The following is a 20,985-nucleotide window of genomic DNA, read 5'->3' on the forward strand; positions in this document are numbered from 1 at the left end:
TGTCATTTTTCCTAATTATAATACAAAATAAAAACCCCAGTGGTGATTAAATACCACCAAAATAAAGCTCTATCTGTCCCAAAAAAATGGTATAAAATTCATTTCAGTACAGCACTGCATGACGGAATAAACGTCAGTCAAAGTACCGCAGCGCTGAATACTGAAAAATGGCCTGGCCAGGAAGGGGGTCTAAACACCTGGTCTTGAAATGGTTGATCCTTCCATGAGGAACAAAACTACATTGCTGGGCAGTTCAATGAGGAGCCCCTCGCTCATCCTGCCATCCAAGTCTGGAGAGAGTGGTCCACCATGGAAAATGCTATGTAGTGCTTGCTTACAAAACTGTGGCATGCTAGTAGAAGTGGAGTTATACAGGGGCTGGCACCATTTACTTATACAGGGTTATTCACTAAAGGATGAAGAGTTAGGAGAAGGCAGGAGAAGTGAACAATCTAGGATAACATCGCTGAACTGGAAAGTGAGCTGAATTGGAGAATTTTTCCAAATCAGATATTTTGTCCTAGAATCTTCATTTCTCCTGCCTTCTCCAAACTCTTCACCCTTTTGTGAATAACCCCGATAGTGTACATCCAGCTAAAACCTTTTAGTTGTGGATAGAGTTGAGTAGAGTTTGAAACCTTGTTGGGCTGTTTTCTGCTTTCCAGGGCTCTGTTAGAGAGATTTCCCCTCATGTTCTGTCCTGCTAACAAGGATTTTACCAAACAGGACGTGAGGAAAAATTTGCAGCATTGATACATTCATCAATAACAATCTGACAGGGTTTCTAGCCTTCTCCTACAGAAGAAAAACATTCTATTTCCTGTCTGGTGAAACATAAATAGTGTCACCAAGAGAGAACGTGAGAGGAATCATTTATTGGAACCCGAGATCAGAGTAAAACTCATTGAAGATTCTAATGGTTCCCCACTCTAAAAGTTTTGGCTGGACATACTCTTTAAATAAAAAGCTCTTGGCCATGCTTGTGTGACCAGGCCAGAATTGTCAGTCATGAAAAACAGGGTCACCAATGGCCACTGACAAAGCCTTCATGGTAACATTTGGTAACAATGATTTGAAATAGATTTTGAAAAAGTCTCTTGGTCATAAAGTGGTACAACAAACCTTTATTTTCCCTATTATTGGAATACTGGCTTCTGAGGAGACATACATTTAGAAAACAGAATTAAATGCATTTTGTGTCTGGCTATTCGTTCTGCAGAGTGTTGTCCCAGCTGCTCTCACTCGCTTGATCTTGTATATTATCAGAATAGAAGGGTTGTTGCCAGAAAGAAAGATGGCCGCGCGCCTGTCAATACCCTGTTTCTGTGCTTTTCCTTCTCAGGCGCGCACACCTACGGCAGCCTTGCTGCTTCCGCGGGAGCGCGCTGGAGTTGGTCTTTGCAGAATGAAGGGAAGTTGAGCGCAGGTAAGAGCGAGAATAGGGTGCGGGACATTGTGGAGTGAACGGGTCCTGGGGGAGGGAGACAGATTGCAGTTCGGGGTCACGGATTAGTGGCTGGGTTTAGCGATCTACACGTGACCCATCTGTCCAGATGACTGACTGGTATAAGAAGGTCACCAGACATCACAATACGGGGTGGGCGGCGCTGACCACACGGGGGTACATGAGGGGAACACATACTGGGGTCACCCTACACCGGGGGGATTAAGGCAGCGATACTGTGCTTATATGGGAAGTCACCGGGGAGACAACGGAGTGTCTGTGGGCACATTACTTTCTAGACACCAGTTCTAGACAGGACTGTTCCTGACAGACAGTACCGTATATAGTATACAGTGTATTGAAGTATATAGTGTATTACATTATATAGTATTCAGTGTATGGCAGTATATAGTATACAGTGTATGGCAGTATATTGTGTATGACAGTACATATTATACAGTATATAGTGTATGGCAGTATATTTCAGGGATAGTAAATTGAAATTCAAGGCGGTCTGGTGGGTAAAATATCCTTCAAGCTGATGTCGGAATTGCGGGTCCAGACAGAATGGTCACTCAGTCCGTGTCTGTACCACGGTCCACCATTTAGGCTGCATTCACACCTGCAGTACGACGCACAGCTGCTCGTTTGTGTTCCCAGGCACAGTGCTGATACACTAATCCCAGGGCTTTATTTTTCCTTATTTTCTGTTAGAACTTTATTGAAATGAGATCAGTGACATTTCATTAAGTTCTATGGGGACAGCGTAGTGTGATGCCGGAAGCGGTACTTTTTTTTCCAGCACACACAACCGCAACGTGGTAGTGGTGTGAACTGAGCCCATTCGTAACTAGACACATTGTATTGTGTCCTGTCTTGTCTTGTGTTGGGGCTGTGTTGGAAAAAGAGGCCAGAGCAGCCTTAACACATCTGGTGTGAATGCAACGAATGTAAGAGGGAACTCTAATGGGGGCAACTAATAATTAGTTGTCCCCATCAGAGTGCTCCCTTACATTGGTTGTCCACATCAGAGTGCCTCCTTACATTGGTTGTCCTCATCAGAGGGCTTTAATGGCATCACAGTCTTAGTCTGTAGGGTTCTATATTGAGTTGGCCCACCCTTTGCCGCCTTTACAGCTTCAACTCTTCTGGGAAGGCTGTCCATAAGGTTTAGGAGTGTGTCTATGGGAATGCTTGACCATTCTTCCAGAAGCACATTTGGGAGGTCAGGTACTGATGTTGGACGAGAAGGCCTGGCTCGCAGTCTCCGCTCTAATTCATCCCAAAGGTGTTCTATTGGGTTGAGGTCAGGACTCTGTGCAGGCCAGTCAACTTCCTCCACCCCAAACTCGCTCATCTATGTCTTTATGGACCTTGCTTTATGCGCTGGTGCGCAGTCACGTTGAAACTGGAAGGGGCCATCCCCAAACTGTTCCCACAAAGTTGGGAGCATGAAATTGTCCAAAATGTCTTGGTAGGCTGATGCCTTAAGATTTCCCTTAACTGGAACTAAGCGGCCATCCCAACCCCTGAAAAACATCCCCACACCATAATCCCCCCTCCACCAAACTTTACACTTGGCACAATGCAGTCAGGCAAGTACCGTTCTGGCACCTGCCAAACCCAGACACGTCCATCGGATTGGCCGGCAGAGAAGCGTGATTCGTCACTCCAGAAAACATGTCTCCACTTCTCTAGAGTCTAGTGGCGGCGTGCTTTACACCACTGCAACCGACGATTTGCATTGCACTTGGTGATGTAAGGCTTGGATGCAGCTGCTCGACCATGGAAACCCATTCCATGAAGCTCTCTACGCACTGTTGTTGTGCCCATCTGAAGGCCACACGAAGTTCGGAGGTCTGTAGCTATTGACTCTGCAGACAGTTGGCGACTTCTGCGCACTGTGCGCTGACCCCGCTCTGTCATTTTACTTGGCCTATCACTTTTTGGCTGAGTTGCTGTTGTTCCCAGTTGCTTCCACTTTGTTATAATACCACTAACAGTTGACCATGGAATTTTTGGTATCAAGGAAATTTCACGGATGGACTTATTGCACAGGTGGCAACCTATCACGGTACCACGCTTGAATTCACTGAGCTTCTGAGAGCGACCCATTCTTTTACAAATGTTTGTAGAAGCGTCTGCATGCCTAGGTGCTTGATTTTATACACCTCTGGCCATGAAGGAACACCTGAAACCAATGATTTGGAGGGGTGTCCCAATACTTTTGGCAATATAGTGTGTGTGTGTGTGTGTATATATATATATTTAATGATTTATTAATGAATACATAGCTACATTAATATGTGTCTTATATATTTGCCTTGAGTTCAGCTTTCATATGGAAGCAGAAGTTCACTTTAAAGCAGTTGTACTCGCCTTTTGTAATTGCATTTGTCTTTTCCTTGGTCTTAGTCCAGAGGTCAGATGTCTTTATGATAACGGCAGTTCTAACCCTTACACATAAATATATCATTCACTAGTATGGAGGCTGGACAAAGACAAGGGGCTGTGTACTAACTTACACTATGCACATGAAATGCACTTTACTCTTCTTTATTGCTGGTGGAAAGTGGGAAAAAGCTCCCTGATAAGTTATTCAACCTATTTATGGTGACTGTATACCTGGCATCACAGTTGTGAAATGTATACGTCTTGGTTTAACTAGCTCCTATTCTGATCCATCTAAAATATGACATGGTTGTATAGGATGAATGTTTCAAATGTTATATGCAGAAAAATCATAGCAGTTTTATTTCTATGTCTTGCAGGACAGACCCGCCACAGCTTAAAGTTACATGAAAGTGACATTAAAGTCTAATTTGTTTTCCTCCCCCCCAATGCTGGTGTAAGGACTTACCTTAAATGATGCCTCTTGATCCGATCTTCTTCTTTCCACTTGTATTCAGCACTCCCTCCAGCGCTGGTACTGGTTTCTGATCCAGCGCTGACTGCTGAGTCTTCTGTGTCCCACAGAGTCTGTGCGCGTGCACGCTGCCTGCCTGCATTGACTTACCCTGTGTCTCTCCTCTTCTCCCGGCCGAAGATCTCTCCTGCGCATGTGCCCGCCCCATGATCCTTTGTGGGCGCCCGAGAATCTTCAAGTCGGCGGAGACACAGTTTTAACCTTTTTGTTGACTTCTGTTTTATGTTTTTGCATATATCTACTGATTGCTAGCACTAGATATATGCAAAAAACCCAGAGGGTTTAATTATGCTTTAAAGTGACACTAAACTCAGGAGTTAAAGAGGAACTTTACCCATATATTTAAAATAATAACAAACACACCTTTTGAAATGTTTAGTAATGACAATCTACACACAGATACTTCTAGATTATTACAGGCTTTGTATTCTTTGCATACCTTATTTCTCTTTTCTTTCCCAGTCTTCTGGGCCATGTTTACTAAGTGCAGATTACTAGCTCTCCTTTTACTTCCTGAAAATCTGGCACATGTGAACATGCACATCATCTCAGGGGAGGAAAATTCCTTTCCTTGGGATCTCATGAGATTACAGGTGAGATTTCCCAGCAATACACTGCTGATGTAACCTTCCCAGGATGCAATGCTTCATTACATAATTTGTGCCAGAACTGGACCAGGAAGTAGATGCACTCTATTTGTAAGTAAATGAAAAACAAATGTGTTTAACTGATGAATGTAAGATGATTTTAAATCTGCATGTAGAAGTGCATGCTGATGTGATTTTTAGTAAAAGAGGGTAAAGGTCCACTTTAAATCTTAAAAATACATGCAGGTACCTTAACTATTCACAAAAAATTATCTTATTTGTGTATCAATCAGCTATAGGTCCTCAAATCATCTCTGAATTGGTGCTGACACTGTACTTCTTTCTGGAGGATGGTTACTTTTGTTCCCCATGGTCCCTGTGTGTGTTGTAAAGTAGTCACCGCCCAAGCTCGCTCCTGTGATTGGCTACAATCTTATGTTTAGTTTCTTGTTTGTATTGAGATTGTAGTCCATCACAGGAGTGAGCTTGGAGTGGTGGCTACTTTACAACACACACAGGAGCCATGAGACACAAAAGTAGCCACCCTCTAGAAGGAAGGACAGTGTCAGCATGAATTCAGAGATGATTTCTCTTAAATCTCTTTTTGTTAAACAAAGTTATAACTGACAAACATATAAAACAAATTACACATATCCCCCCAATATATTTGCGACAGTCAATAAGAATTAATTCACATGAATAAACACATAATACCAGAGTCTTAATGCAGAATAACCATAATAAACACAATAGATCTCAAAACATTATGCCGTGAGCAATAAACGCTCAACCTATAGAAATATAGATATCGCAGAAAAATGAGAGGTAATACTGTGTAATAATGAGAACAAAAACCAAAGGAATGGATGAACTAGCAATAAAGGCAACACAAAAGGAAACAAGTAAATCCCAAAAATTAACTAAACCAAAAGAATTAAAGAGCCATAGGGAATGGCAGATTCTATGCCTACTTAGTAATAATATGCAAAACAACAGGTAAAAGAATAGGCATGTGGAGGTCTCAGGACCCCAACATATCCCTAAATGTCACCGAGGGGCAAAATGAAGACCAACATTCCCAACTATGGAGAAACTGATCGGTCCTGTCCATGTCTCCTGCTACTAAACCTTCCATATACAGATGTTCCTCACTTACCGACTTACCTGTTTTGCGACCACTCGCACTTACGACGGACCGCCGATCGACCTCCGACCTTCCGCGTCAGCGTCAGTGCGACGGGTCGCCGGCGGAAGTGACATCCCCCGATCTTCACTGCAGGTCTCGGTAAGTATTTCCATTGCCGGATGTACAGTACACTGTTCGGTACTGTACATCGGCAACGCTATACAGTACTGTACTAATGCAGTATAGTACTGTATAGAGTTCCTCACTTAACGACCAATCCGTTTAACGACCTGGTCGTAGGAACGGAACTCGGTCGTTAAGTAAGGAATACCCATCAATTCATTCATAAGGTCTGCCCAATTAGCAAGCGAGGGTTCTGCAGTGGACTTCCACTTTTGCGGTACGAGCCGATACACGGTAAAAACGCACAATAAATTCAGAGATGATTTGAGGACCTACAGCCGAGTGATACACAAATAAGATGCATTTTTGTTAATACTTAAGGTACTTGAATGCATTTTGCAGGGTCTTTTTAAAGAATGTTTCTACCAAAGGAAAATGAAATTCTTTGTTGTCGATGGCATCAATCAATGATCACTGGTTCATTAGAGGATTAAAAAAAACCACAAAATCCACTACAGCATTTGAGACACAAAAATACCATATTAGGTTTCCTCTACTGGATTCTATGTTGGAATAGAGAACTCAGGTTTCCAGCTGGTGGTCAGCTGGTCATGGCTGTGCCAGAGGTTGCGGAAGAGCACCATTAGAGACTGAATCATTCTTTGTTCCACCTAAAATAGAGAAATCTGCTGATGCAGGCTTTTAGTTTGGGTGAATTTGCTCTTTATCCTGACGTATCTGAATAGTTAAATGCGTATCGAGGGTCAGTTTCTCGTAGGTTCAGTGTGAGAATGGCAGTTAATAGGCTCCCTTTACACAGGCGCCTTTGTTCAGGCTCAACAGGAATCCATAGACTGATCCCTTGCTAAATCAGAGCAAAACAGATGTAATATATGCAACATCCATTTCCATTCTGATACGGTTCTGTTTTTTCCTCCTTCTTGTGATGCAAACAAATTGGACATATGTAATCCCTATGCTGGCTGGATGTAAATGGATGTGCATCCATTTATAACTGTATACATCTGTCCACATCCTCAAAAGTGAACCTGGATGCAAACTTATTGCATTTGGTCCAACTAACCTGAACAGAACTGGATATAAGCAGCACATCCGTTTGCCCATAGGGATACACTGTAGTCAGTTTTTGATATGTCTAATCACAGGTCAAAAAAGGTGCCTAAACGTTTTTGTTTTTTAAAATTGAGCAGCAAAGTTCTAGAGTACCTTACTTAACCCTCACATAACTTAGTGGGAGCACACTTTAAACTATATATTATTCTATTAGATAAAGAAGACATGAGATTGTTTCTTAAATACATTACCAGACAATAACCCCATCACTCTTATTAAATCCAAATATGATGTGCACAAATTTCAGGCAGCATTTTTATTTTTCTGCTTCCTGTCTCTGAAGGGTATGAAGTGACAATCTATTGACATTTGACAAATTAAGAGATTCTCATGCCCGGTGCCTTGTTAGACCAAAGGATCTTGTTCCATGTAGTACTGTGATAAGTTCCGACTCAGAGCCTTTGTGTCATGTACCTGATAAGACCTGAAGTGATGAGGGAGGGCTCCCCTTGCAGCTCTTGTCTGAGCACCCCTGGAGGTTGAACAGGAGATGCAAGGACTGAGAGAGGCACAAGTGCCTGAAGCTGGTGCAGGACTGCAGAGACAGTAGAGACGACTCAGGTAGCTGGAAGCAAAGTGACCACAGACCATCAGCAGGAGACCGGGTGGTATTTGTGCAGGAGACTGAAGTGGAGTCTTACAAGCTGGTTTGGGATCTGAGATTGGGAACTGGCAAGGTGCAGTATCAGGAGGCAGAAGCGTCACGGAAAAGCCGAATCAGAAGCTTGTGGGCCAGCAGTACCAAATCAGGATGCAGAAGAGTCATCAAGGCAAGCAGGGCTCATAAGGCAGGCAGAGTCGAGAGTCAAGCCAGGTCTGAATCAGAGTAACAGAAACAACAAGCGCAGGATACAACTGAAGATCTTCCAGCAGCATGCAGCTGCAGCAATTCCTCCTCAAATAGACCACCTATCGCCACTGGCTGGAATGGACGTGATGTTGGCACCAAAACGCTTCCTACGCGCATACTTTTGCAAAGTGGCACGTGCAGAGGTCTGTGCAGTAGCTGTACTAGGGACACCACCTGGACTTCCTTGACACTTTGATATCCACAATGATATGATATAGCGTTCATCAGCTTAGCAAACCATTGGAATGATTAATAGATAGAATCTTTTAGAGGAGTAACTGTTTTTTCTATTTTATCTATTGATTTTGTTTAGGACTATTGAAAACATTTAGAAAATTAAGTTTTAATTGTTCAGTACTTCCTATTTGGTGTTTCTTTTAATGTGATTTTTAAACAGCGATATTCTTCATTAACTAGTGGTCAAAGGTTTCAGGCACAATATTGTGTCATAATGGTGTCTTGTTTAAGAAATCTCCCTTAGGCACCTCTCTGGAGAACAGGTGCCGTGTCTCAGCTCTTGTCCGTATATAACGATTAGCATGCAATGTTAATTGGCTCTTTATTTTTCCTTATCCTCATGACTGATCATGATAACATTATTTCACGTGCTTTCAAATTTTTATTTTTAAAAAGTTTTTTTTTGCATTGATACATGTTCCCCAGGGCAGTACCCGAATCCCCATACCCTTTTTATGGCCAATAACTTGCATTTAAGCCTTCAAAAAGGGGTTAATTGATTTTCAAAGTTCTAGCCCCATAGACTTGTATTGAGTTTGAGTTCGAATTCAAACCTTTTCCATGTTCCAAAGTTCGAATTTGAACCAAACACGGGGGGTGTTCGGTCCATCACTAGTCCAGCATCTATTTTTTAGCGATTTATGCTGTTATTCTTTCCCATTCTTTCCCATATTATTTGGTAAATGTACTATGTATAGACTACTTTTGAATTCCTTGATTTGATATTTCTTTTGGCCCTGATAAAAGGGGTCATTTGGAACCACTGAAAAACATTGGCTTTTTGTTGTACTTGACACTAAATAAAAAAATATTCTGGAAGACAAGTTAGCCTCCATATACTTCTAGGCAAAATATTGTGTCATTGTAAATTCCTTTATACCAATTCTGGGTAATGGTGAATATGTTGTTTCTCCTTTCAGCGGCAGGGCAATAGTTCATAGCATTTCTCCCTCTGGATATTTTGTACCAGCAACACCACAGTGGGTAGGACTTAGTAGGTAAGGCAAGGGTTTACAGCAACTGGGCTTAGGCACATTAAAGGAACATTTCTGGAACCAATGTAAGCTGCCATCATTAACTTGTATTTAAAGGTGCAATCTCTAGGGTTGTCATTTTTAACCATGTCATACTGCAGACTATGATCTAAGAAATTCCAGGCTCAGTCATGCAGACTACATTATAGCTGTCAAGACAAAATGGAGATAGATTACTGCATCGCTTACATCGAACGTGAGTTGTGAACAAACATATATACCTTCAAGGGTAAGCACAGTACAAGCTTTGTCAGAGTTTCCTTGAGTGATTGGAGAATTACAGCTCCCAGTGAACTGGTTGCATCTGGGAGTTCCAGCTTTGATTTTTCTTTATCATTTTCCCTGGTGTAGCTGGGGAATGTACCACTGTTGGTGGGTTTCTCCATTGTTGAAGGTAACAGGGTATAGGAGGGCACAAAGGTGTACATCATTACATGTACAAAATAAACACAGTATATTAATAGGTTGTATATACATATTATGAGAGCTCTCTATAAATAAAAACTGTAAAGTATTGTTAGTGCATACACACTGAGTTATTATCATAACATTCATCTGAAAATTATTTGTGTTAGGACATTCACATGCTTGTTATCTATATTTTCACAGTTGTTCTCTATATACAAAGTTGTAGATATACTGCCTTTATTGTGTGTACAGTGTGACCCTTCCTGAGCATCTGCAGAGATAAAATAGTTTTTTGTTTTCAGTGTAAGCCACATACAAGTGTAAAGGGAAATCTCCAATGTTTTCAGCGGCAGCTGAATCTCTAAGAAGTAGATTGTTTGAAAATGAGTGTAGTTTGTACTCTAACACACACACATACATACACACACTTCCCCTTCTTCATTCTGTATAGCGATGGCTTCTCTTTTTCCTTGCATAGGTTGAAGTTTGGCTATAGAGCAATAAATATAGTCCACAGTTTACTAAAATTCCCAAATCATGGAATATGTACCACTGTTGGTGGGTATCTCCATTGTTGAAGGTAACAGGGTACAGGAGGGGTGTACATCATTACATGTACAAAATAAGCACAGTATATTAATAGGTTATATACATATTATGAGGGCTCTAAAAACTGTAAAAGTATTGTTAGTGCATACACACTGAGTTATTATCGTAACATTTATCTGAAAATGATTTGTGTTATTACATTCACATGCTTGTTATCTATATTTTCACAGTTCTCTTTATACATATTTGTAGATATACTGCCTTTATTGTGTGTGACCCTTTCTGCGCATCTGCAGAGATTAAATCATTTTTTGTTTTCAGCGTAAGCCAACTGGTAAACCTAAGAGTACATAAATTAAACTGAATATATAAACACATCTCTAAAAATACTATAGATTACCTGGCAAATCTGGTTGCTGTATTGCTGCAGTTTACTTCTCTGTATATGTTATCACAGGGCTGGACAAATCCAAGGAGCCAGGAAGTCAGTGCTCTGTCAAAATTACAGCTGGCACCTAACTTTTAAGATTTGCACTAGTAGGTGTCAATGGAGTTGGCCCCTAAAATCCTGCTGGCTTCTGAATTAGACAAACTGGCTCCTGAATTCCATATTAATTTGCCCACGGCTGTGCAATTGTATTGCTGTATTGTATTTGTTTCTGGTAGTTTTAGGTCTGTTAGATTTCTTCTGTGTTTACTCACCACTTTTACTAATATTAAATGATATGTCAGATTTGTGACTATACATTGAACTGAAATGTACATTATATGATGGGAGGTTGTTAAATACACCACATACAAGGCGTTATGTGATTAGACAAGGGGAAAGGAGGGCAGACGAATGTAATTACCTCCTCTTGTCCAATCACAGAACGCCTTGTATTCTGTGGAAAGAATACAAGACTTATGAATGGAGTACGGGGGAGAATCAGCACTGTCCTTCTTCACTGTATGGGATTTGCTGTGATGGAAGTTCAGCGCTTATAGTAGATGCAGAGAGTATTAAAGTATGAGTTTTAACTAATGCTACAGCATCCACAGATGGCACACCCATAATTAGCGGTAGTTTATTGGTACATAGCAAATATTGAAAAACATTTTTTTTTTAACTGAAGTTCCACTTTAAATTTGCAGCATCTGTTAAAATAATGTGAGATCGCCATGGTCCTTGTTGAGGTACTTCCTGTTATAGGGTGTCCATACTCTGTCCCTGTCTTTCAATAGTGTTCTTGGGTTGTCCCCATGTGACATCATCATCTCCTGTCTTCTCCAAACTCTTCACCCTTTTGTGAATAACCCAGTAAATGTTATTCAGTTGATACTTACATGTATTTAAATGTACCATCTCATAATAGTAAGCCAACAAATGAGTCAATGTTTAAAAGTAATTTTGATTTTTTTAAGGAATATTTTGGTCTTATAATCGTTAGAGCTGATTGTACAGCACAACATCCTGAGCAAGCAGAATTGTTAAGAAGATTAAATGTCTACGTTAATAAAGCTGCTTACAGCCATGTGGAGCCACGGTTGTTATGACTTCATTTTAAATCAGTGTCCATCACTTCAAGTGTTAGAAAAGTTATCACACTAAAAGTCAATGTGTATCATTTGGCTGTGCTATTTAAATTGACACTAAACTCAGAAGTTAAACCTTAAAAATACATTCAAGTACCCTAACTATTAACAAAAGTATATTTTATTAGTGTATCACTCAGCTGTAGATCCTCAAATCATCTCTGAATTAATGTTCTCCATGGTCCCTGTGTGTGTTGTAAAGTAGCCATTGCTCCAAGCTATCACCATCACCTACCCAAACATAAATCAGATTTGGTTACACAGTCTCTTCGAAGGTACCATATGTTTACGACTGCTCTAAAGCTTGGCATGAGGCTTTGCAGATGCATGAATGAGCATCCTCTCAAGTCTATTGGCATCTTTAATCTGCAAGTTAAAGCAGCTGTGTGATGGGGGAAAGGGGGCATTGTTGTCTGTTAAGTGCCTACACACACTTACAGAAACCCCCAAGTCCGTGCTGTTATGCTTAAACACTGGGCCGTTTGATGGGCAGAGGTTTCCAGTAGTTTCTACTTGGGCACATTCAAGCTTGCCTGCCTCTTCCCTCCTCTTGCACTTTTTAATTGGCCAGTGAGACTGCCCATCATAGGGATGGGCTAGTAGGAATGTGGGTGAGTAGCAAGGAGGTATGGAAACTTTCCTTGTCAGAACAGTCTAGCATTCGGGTACACTGGCAAAGACTTGGGGGTTTTTGAAGGTACCAAATAGCAGTTTCCATCCCCACCATCCATAAGCCATAATTTAATACTTCATTAATTGCAGAATAATGTAGGCACAATTTCCTCAGAGTTCGTATATGTTCCTCTCTTGCAGGATGAAGGAATGGTGGATTCAGGTGGGCCTTCTTACTGTTCCCCTCCTTGCTGTGTATCTGCACATTCCTCCTCCTAACCTCTCCCCTGCACTCTTCACATGGAGATCAGCTGGAGCATTCTTCACCTTCAATGAGCAGCAGATATTCTATAGAGGTGCCTGGAAACCCCTTTTCCTTCAGAATCACTTGTGGAATGTTTTGTTCTGGATTTAAAAAAATGTTGAACATCCTTTCATAGATATTCATTGAGGTTGAGGATTACAACAGAGTTTGAAAACCTGGGTAACTGTAATAATTCCCCCAAACCAGTCTGAGTGCTTTCTTTGTGTTTCAGCAGAGCTGTTTTGAATAGGTTACAATGGCAATGCTGGCCACAAACAGGCTGATTTTTTACTTGCTTTATAGTTTAAAAGTAAACATTATAGAGGGACAAAAACTTCCATCATTGGTTAGACAAGTCTTCCAGCTTCATCAGCAGAAAACAGTCTGCCATAAAAGTAAAATTAAACCTTAAAAGTGAGTAAAAAAAGCTTTTGAGTCACAAGAAAAAATCTCAATTGGCACTTCAATGGTTTTCATAAACAGGAAATGGAAACTTGTGATACCTTATTGTTGTCTACCATGGGAAAACTGCTATTTTTCTGGAAACTAGGCATTTTTCAGTGTTTTGCTGTACAGAATAAATAGGTCTCCTTATAGTTTAACATCTTAAGAGGTTTTATTGTGGGGTGAAGTGGAGTCATTAGGTGTTTTGTTATATAGTGACAGGATTCTTATCTATAGGCATCTTTAAAGGTTTTATAAAAATGTATCATCAAATATTTTATATATACATGTTTTGGTATCCGTAATGTAATTGTAATTTAACTATTTCTTGTTGTTTCTTACTCTGAATCCAGAATCATGGGGAGCAGTGGGAAGCTCAGATGTGGTTATTCTCTTACATGGATTTCCAACTTCAAGCTATGACTGGTACAAGGTAATGTTCTCTTTGATCAGTACATTATAGTGCTTCCAATGTTGATATATTTGTCTGTTTCCACAAGGCATCAGACACAAGGCAAAAATAAAATCTGCTGTACTGTTCACTGACCTAACAGAGGCTTACTCCCCTCCCTGCAAATGTATACTTACTGAGATCCAGCACCTCAGAGCTCGATGGTATTGAAATTTGCTTTCCAATATCCCTCCTCGTGCTCTCACACTTAATTGTAATGCTAAAAAGCTGTTTTGGGTGCTTGGTACGGCCATATATTGGAGATGGTTTAAAGCAGGGGTGTCAAACTCAATTTAATCGAGGGCCGCATCAACATTATGGTTGCCCTCAAAGGGCCTGTAAGACTATATAAATGTATCTAATCTTTATCATAACTTTATCATAATATTTATCATTAAATATCTGACCTGGAGTCATAGAGAAATAGCAAGGCTTGGCCCCGGTTCTGCAGTCAGCCAAAGAATAAAATGAGGATTGATGTGCTTTGTGTTCTCTAGTCAGGCAGGTATAAAAAAACAATGCCTCATTGCTGCACTGGGATCGTTCTTGGGGTACATTTGTCTTACTTTTAATGCTGGCTACATGAGCACTTTCTCAATTTAGATCAAAGCTGGCCATATACTAATAGATTTCTTTTGTGTACCTGGTGGGCTGAATGAAAGAAATCTAACAGATTCCCCAGTCCATACAAAACAGTGTTTGATGGAGCAAAGCCGCCAGCTGCCGCTGTCAAAATTCATGGACAGTGACTGCAGCTGTTTGGCTGCAGTCACTGTTCAGCCGTCAAGTTTTGTCCCGGCTCCTTCAACAAACGTTGTTTGAGTTATCAACTTTTGTTGAGCTGGTGGGGCCAGAGACTGTTAGAATTTCAACTGATTCCTGTGAAACCCGAACAATGACTCTCCCAAGAATGAATGCAGGGATATGTAGTAGTAGGAGCCACTACGTTGACTACATTGAGAGGTATTGACCTGCAATGCCTGTAAACGCTGCAGCCATAGAGCTGCATGACTGAGAAATGACCCAATAATACAAAAGGCATTATGGGGTGCCTAGATATGAAAGAGATTAAATCTGGGAGTCTCGCTGTCCTATAACTGAACTACAGAGGGAAGATAGGAGGTGCTGTTTCAGTTTAGTTCATGGATGTCTTTACTTCCTATTGCATTGCAGATCTGGGAAGGGTTAACTCAGAGGTTTCACAGAGTGATTGCTCTGGATTTCATAGGCTTTGGTTTCAGTGACAAACCGGTGAGTATAGAAAATATATTCTTCATGTATTTTCCAACATCTTCAGGGAATACATTTTAATGTCAGTTTTTTGTTGGTTTGTTTGCAGAGGTTCCACCACTATTCAATTTTTGAGCAGGCCAGTATTGTAGAAGCACTCGTCAGCCACCTTGGCCTAATTGATCAAAAAATCAACTTATTGTCTCATGATTATGGAGATACTGTAGCCCAGGAACTACTATATAGGTGAGTGATGCAGTGTCTACAAGAACAGAGAAAACATAAACTTTGAACATGCTTGTATTGTATGCTGTGCATTGTTCCACATTCTACAAGTTTCGCTTACACTAACAGTACACTGGCTACAATGCCCAGTTCGCCTTTGCTATGCCTATCTTAACCTACTCCGGCATGCAGCTACCATTAAGTGACTCCTCCCTGGTGGCCAGCTGTGAAATGAGGGCTTGTTCATACAGCTGCTGGGGTGGGGCCCTTGCTATGAGGCTTTTATGTTCCCACAGTACTTATGCGCACCTTCAGGATGCTTGACTTTGTGCTATTCCAGCTTATTTTTTGCATGCAAAACTTGTTGTACTAGGTCATAACTGTACATTTCTTCTTCTGGAAGGTCCCACTTTCCCTGCATAGAGTATTTTTGGAGTGAAACGGTACAGTGCCTGGGATAACCTTGGTGCTGGATTCTCTTATGAATCCAGCACCTCTATGTACAAACCCTAAACATGCCCATGCACTGTTAGAATTATGTTTGAACATACGCTTAAAGTCATTCATCAGAGCATTTGATGTTGCCATCATTGAGTCAATTCATTTAGTTTGAAAGCCTTTTAAAAGCAATTTGTATGTGCTACGTTAATGGAATCCCAGACATAATAAACAGGTTTCTTCTAACACATGCATATTACAATATACTGTATGTCATCAATTAGACCCCACTAACCATTAGAACATTGAACAAACATTCCATACATGGGAATTTGTGAACACAATTCTACTGGTGAATGGCCAGCTTTAGAGTAACAAATTGCTTTTCTCTTATTAAACATTTATCTACCGTTCCTATTTCGTTTTTTATTCCCCAGGCAACACAAATCTTTTTCAACCACCAATACATTACGTACTGCTGGTTTTGGATTTTTTTTTCTACTTCAACAAATTAGAATGCATTTTATTGAACTGTATGGCTTGTCTAGTCTCAGCACACGTTGTAGACTATTAGTAACTAGAATAGGACATTCCTGGTGGTGTTTTGTTAGTGGCTGAGATAACATAATAAATAGATATACAGGTGAAACTCGATTAATTAGAATATCGTGCAAAGTTCATTTATTTCACTAATGCAACTTAAAAGGTGAAACTAATATATGAGATAGACTCATTACATGCAGAGCAAGATAATTCAAGCCGTGATTTGTCATCCACAACCTCAAAAAAGTAGATTATTACATGCAATCAATAAAACACGGATTGTACATAGAACAATATCGGACCTCTGAAAAGTACAAGCATGCATATGTACTCAGTACTTGGTTTGGGCCCCTTTTGCAGCACTTACTGCAATTTCTTTTGCACGATATTCTAATTATTCGAGTTTCACCTGTATTGGTTCTGTTTGTTTCTACCCGATATAATATTATATAAATATAATGTTCATGTTTTGTCTACAGATATATAAATATCTAGTTATCATACAGGTACCTCGTTATTTCTTTGTAGATATGATAACAGAAAAAAAGGACACATTAACATTGGCAGCCTTTGTCTTTCCAATGGAGGTAGGTGGATGGAAATGTAATACAAAGAGCATACCATCTAAACCAGCCACTCAGTAATAGGACCACTACGCAGTGTCCTTACTTCAAGAATTCAGAATCACTTTGGTGTGTTATTGTTAGTTGATGAGCAGGCATAATATCTGGCAGTGTTCTATGACTGAACACACTTGATGTATCCACGTAGGGGTTTCTTCTTCTTTAGTTACTTAAAAAAAAGGTATGCAGGGCATAACCCAGGTCTTTTGTTGCTCTATCATTCTGATATTCATTCAGGTCAAAGTTTTTAGTGAAAGAGAGAGTTGGCCCACGTGCTTTATATGCACACTGACCAAATCATTGTGAGTAGTATTTGCTTCATGATTCCCAGCTCCAGCAGTGCTTCAGCAGTGGTGCTTCAGATGCAGGCTTGCACCAAAGCTTAAACAAACCCCCAGCTCCAGGTCTAGGAAGCTCCTGAAGCCCAAACTCTGGATCTGTAACTTCTCCAAAGTACCAAAGCTGCTTTTAAGCAGCTCTCCTGTAGTGCATCTGATTTTCCGAAGTGTGAGCTTTGTAGGTGCTAATGAAGCACAAAACAAAATACATTACCATTCTCTTGATATTTTGACATATTTTTCATACCAGTTCAAGTGTATCTTTCAGTGAAAGAATGTGATACATCTAGATCAGTCATAACATAAACAGAAACACATGACAAAACGTAACCATGCTCAAAAAAGTCAGACTCTTCTCGGCCATAGGGCTGAAATCATGCTGCACAGCTTTGCCACCATAACTGGAACTCCAGTCATAGACAGTACCTATTGATATTTTCTCTTCCACACCGAAACCAGAACAGACCAAACCGAAATGTCTGCTTCATGCTAGTTAGCAATACTTCAGCACTGCAACATATATACTGTAGCTCCCTAGCTTTATAGTATGGACATTTCCAGAAACTCATGGTTAAAGAGTCAAAAATGTATTTCCCTCCTCCCAATGATAATGAAAGCACTTACCTTAAATTATGTCTCTTAATTGGCTCCACCTCTTCTTCTTTCCTGTCCTTTTTCAGCCTTCTCTCCAGCGCTGCTGCGGGTCTCGGATCCAGCGCTGACTCCTTTGTGCTTGCTGGCACTTCCTGTCCCACGGTGTCTGCATGCGGGTGCACGCGTCCATATACTTACCTTGCGTCTCTCCTCGTCTCCCGGCCGAAAATCCGAACTGCGCATGCGCCTGCCCCTAGATGCTTTGCGGCCGCCTGAGCAGTTTCGGATTTTTGGACGGGAGCACGCGGCGAAGACAGGGGTAAGTTTAAACCGCTTTTAAAGCGTCTTTTTTTTTTTTTTACTTTGTGCATATATCCACTGCTTGCTAGCAGTAGATATATCCAAAAAAATGTGAGGGTTTAGAAAGCCTTTAAGACATCTCTTTTAGAGTGCATTTATACCAAAATATGAAGCAACCGCAAGTCAACAGAGGCTTCTTGACTTGCAATTGTACTTTCCCAATACCTTCCAATCTATTGCGTTGCAATCTGTTTTTCAACCTTCCTAACGTAAGGGCGCCGAAAAATGAATGGATGTGAATGGGGCTAGTTCACACTGGATCAGTTGCGCTGAAAACAAATTGTGCATGTTTTCATTGCAGCGGAATTGAGCGATGTGAACTAGCCCCATTCACACCCATTCATTTTTCGGTACCCTTGCATCAGTATCAGTTGAAAAGCAGATTGCAATGGATCTGGTGTGACTGGGCCCTTAATGTTTTCAGTCTAGTTATTAAACCCCTTTATTGTCAATTGAAGGTGTCTTTAGTTTAGCTTAACAGAATGACAGCTACAGATGAACATTCAAGTGTTGTTAAATATTAGAAAGGACCCCAGACTTTAATCTTCGTTAAAACCTTTGCAACAAAAGAGAATAATCATTACAGGTTACTCCTATATTTCTTTATATTCTTCATTATGTTCTGAGCAAAGCAAGTGTAGAATAAATCCAATGCTGCTCTCAGCTATAGATCAGCTCATGATAGTTGTGTGATAGGGCAGTGGTTCTTGTTAGAGGCGTAACTAGTGACCTCAGGGCCCCGATGCAAGAATCCATGAATCCCTCATCTCCCCCTGCATGTCCCCAGCTTTCCGCTCCCGGGCCCCATGTCACCTTCATACTTCCAGCTCCCTATCTCCCCCTTCGTGTCCACAGCAGCTCTCTATTCGGCAGCAGTTCTGTGTGATCAGGGGGCGGGTATAACACTCATTGGCTGCTGCGCCGGCTGGATCATACTTCACGCTGCGCCCGGAACAAGGTGAGGGGAGCAGCGTGAAGCATGTAGGGCACAGGACAGGAGGAAGAGGTCCCGGGACTGACATTAATGGTTACCGGGATAATAAATATCCTGGTAATCAGCTGTTACCAGGGGCCCCTTCCTCCTCTCCTAGGCCCCCTCCAAGTGGCAGAACTCCCGGGCGCGGCCTCTGCGACCCTGGTAGTTCCACCACTGGTTCTTGTATTGTAACAAGGTGCTAAATGTTGTATTAATTAATTGTCCATGTTCTCCTGAGAAAGTATTTAGCAGTCATACATTTATAGACAACCTTGTTGCCATGAACACTTGTTACAGTACATACAGTATAGACTTGATAACTAATTTGTATATTAGGGTAGCTGTTGTTTGGTTGAGATGCAGTGTTTGTCTTTCAATTTGCTTTTATTATTGCAGGGATTTTTCCAGAGACTCACCACCCCAGACTAATACAAAAGGTCAGTTTAAGTTCATTTGTGAATTAGTTTTTAATGGCCGATGTAGTTTAGCTATGGCATTTATTGCTATCTGGTATTATGTGCGACTTCATTACCTGCTGCAGTGGGGTGTGCTGCCTGCTACTGTAATATTGCACTGGGGTGCCACTCAAAATGAAAATGAATGGGCCTTCTGTGATATGAAAAGCAGGAAACACTGCATAGCTTTCTTAACACAGATGATAAGCTGATGAAAAGTGTACTGTGAATGAACTCTGTGTATCCTTCTCACATCATGATTATACGCTTTCTTATTTCTCACCTTGTGCTGCTCGTGTTTTCCATATGTAAATGTCATGTTTATCCTTGTCATGCCATGGTATAAACCTACGTTATATAACAGTCTGTTTCTTCCTTTCTTCCTTTAGCTGCTGAAAGATGGTGGGATTTTTTCACCAATACTTACTAGACTGATGAACTTCCATTTCTTTAGCAAAGGGTGAGCAGATGTAATTATGTGATTTATGGGGGTTATTCAGTTTTAAGTAGTAGCACTTCCCAAGATTTGCATAAACTAATGAATGCACTTTCTGATAGTCTCTTACCAGCTAATAAAGGGGCTAATTTGTATTTAAAGTGTATAATTACATGAAAAACAACAATAGAACCTGACAAAAAACTTACAGCTATGAACAAATTTGTTGGTACCCTTAGTGCTCATTGAAATAATGCTTCATTGCTCCTGAACAGTGTTTAAAAAAATAAAAAAAAAGCAATTGTCTCATGTATACCTGCATGCATTTGGTATGTCATAGAGTAAAGCAAAGAAAGTGTGAAAAGATATCAAATATGGCTTGTTTTACAAATAAGTAGTAATTCTGCTGTTTGGCATCATCATGTTCACCGCACAGAACAGGGACAGAAAAATCAAAGGAGGGAGTTTTATGAGGAGATCAAAAAGAAAATTATAGTCCAGCATATCAAAGGTAAAGGCTAAAAGATCATCTCCAAGCAGCTTGATGTTCCTGTGTGCAAATATTATTAAGTTTAAATTCCATGGGAAAAGTAACCAACCTCCCTGGATGTGGCCGAAAGAGGATCCCAGAATGGACCCCATATTGAACAGAGCAATAGTGCAAATCATTAAAGGAGAACTATGGGGTAATGTTTTTTCCCCATAGTTCTCTTTTGGGTCACAGGAGGACATATACTATGTCCTTCCATGACCCGAAACTCAGCACATAGTGGGCTATTGCCCGCTTTATGCTGACAGAGCCGCAACCGGGACGGATCCCGACCATACTGTCAAGATCCACCCAGCTGGCTGATTGACAGCTCAGTAGAGGCAGAGCCAGCTATGCCCGCCCCCTAACCCATCCGTCCCTCTAGTCAGCGCTGAAAGAATCAGAGAGGGGGGGGGGGCAAAAATGGGGGGCGA

The 20,985-nt window shown here is 40.9% G+C and overlaps 1 protein-coding gene across 1 annotated transcript in view; it reads left to right on the top strand.

The window, feature by feature from the left end:
* Nucleotides 1–1,347: 1,347 nt before the first annotated feature.
* Nucleotides 1,348–20,985, top strand: part of MEST — a 25,655-nt gene continuing 6,017 nt past the window's right edge. Inside the window, exons 1-8 of the mRNA XM_018566277.1 lie at nt 1,348–1,426; nt 12,807–12,961; nt 13,707–13,786; nt 14,978–15,055; nt 15,144–15,280; nt 16,769–16,827; nt 19,528–19,568; nt 19,976–20,046. Of these exons, the coding sequence (XP_018421779.1) occupies nt 12,808–12,961; nt 13,707–13,786; nt 14,978–15,055; nt 15,144–15,280; nt 16,769–16,827; nt 19,528–19,568; nt 19,976–20,046 (620 nt within the window). The 5' untranslated portion in view covers nt 1,348–1,426; nt 12,807. The remainder of the gene's footprint in view (nt 1,427–12,806; nt 12,962–13,706; nt 13,787–14,977; nt 15,056–15,143; nt 15,281–16,768; nt 16,828–19,527; nt 19,569–19,975; nt 20,047–20,985) is intronic.

The sequence above is a fragment of the Nanorana parkeri genome, unplaced genomic scaffold (assembly GCF_000935625.1).
Source record: "Nanorana parkeri isolate BGI_ZX_2015 unplaced genomic scaffold, ASM93562v1 scaffold27, whole genome shotgun sequence".
Taxonomy (NCBI): Eukaryota; Metazoa; Chordata; class Amphibia; order Anura; family Dicroglossidae; genus Nanorana; species Nanorana parkeri.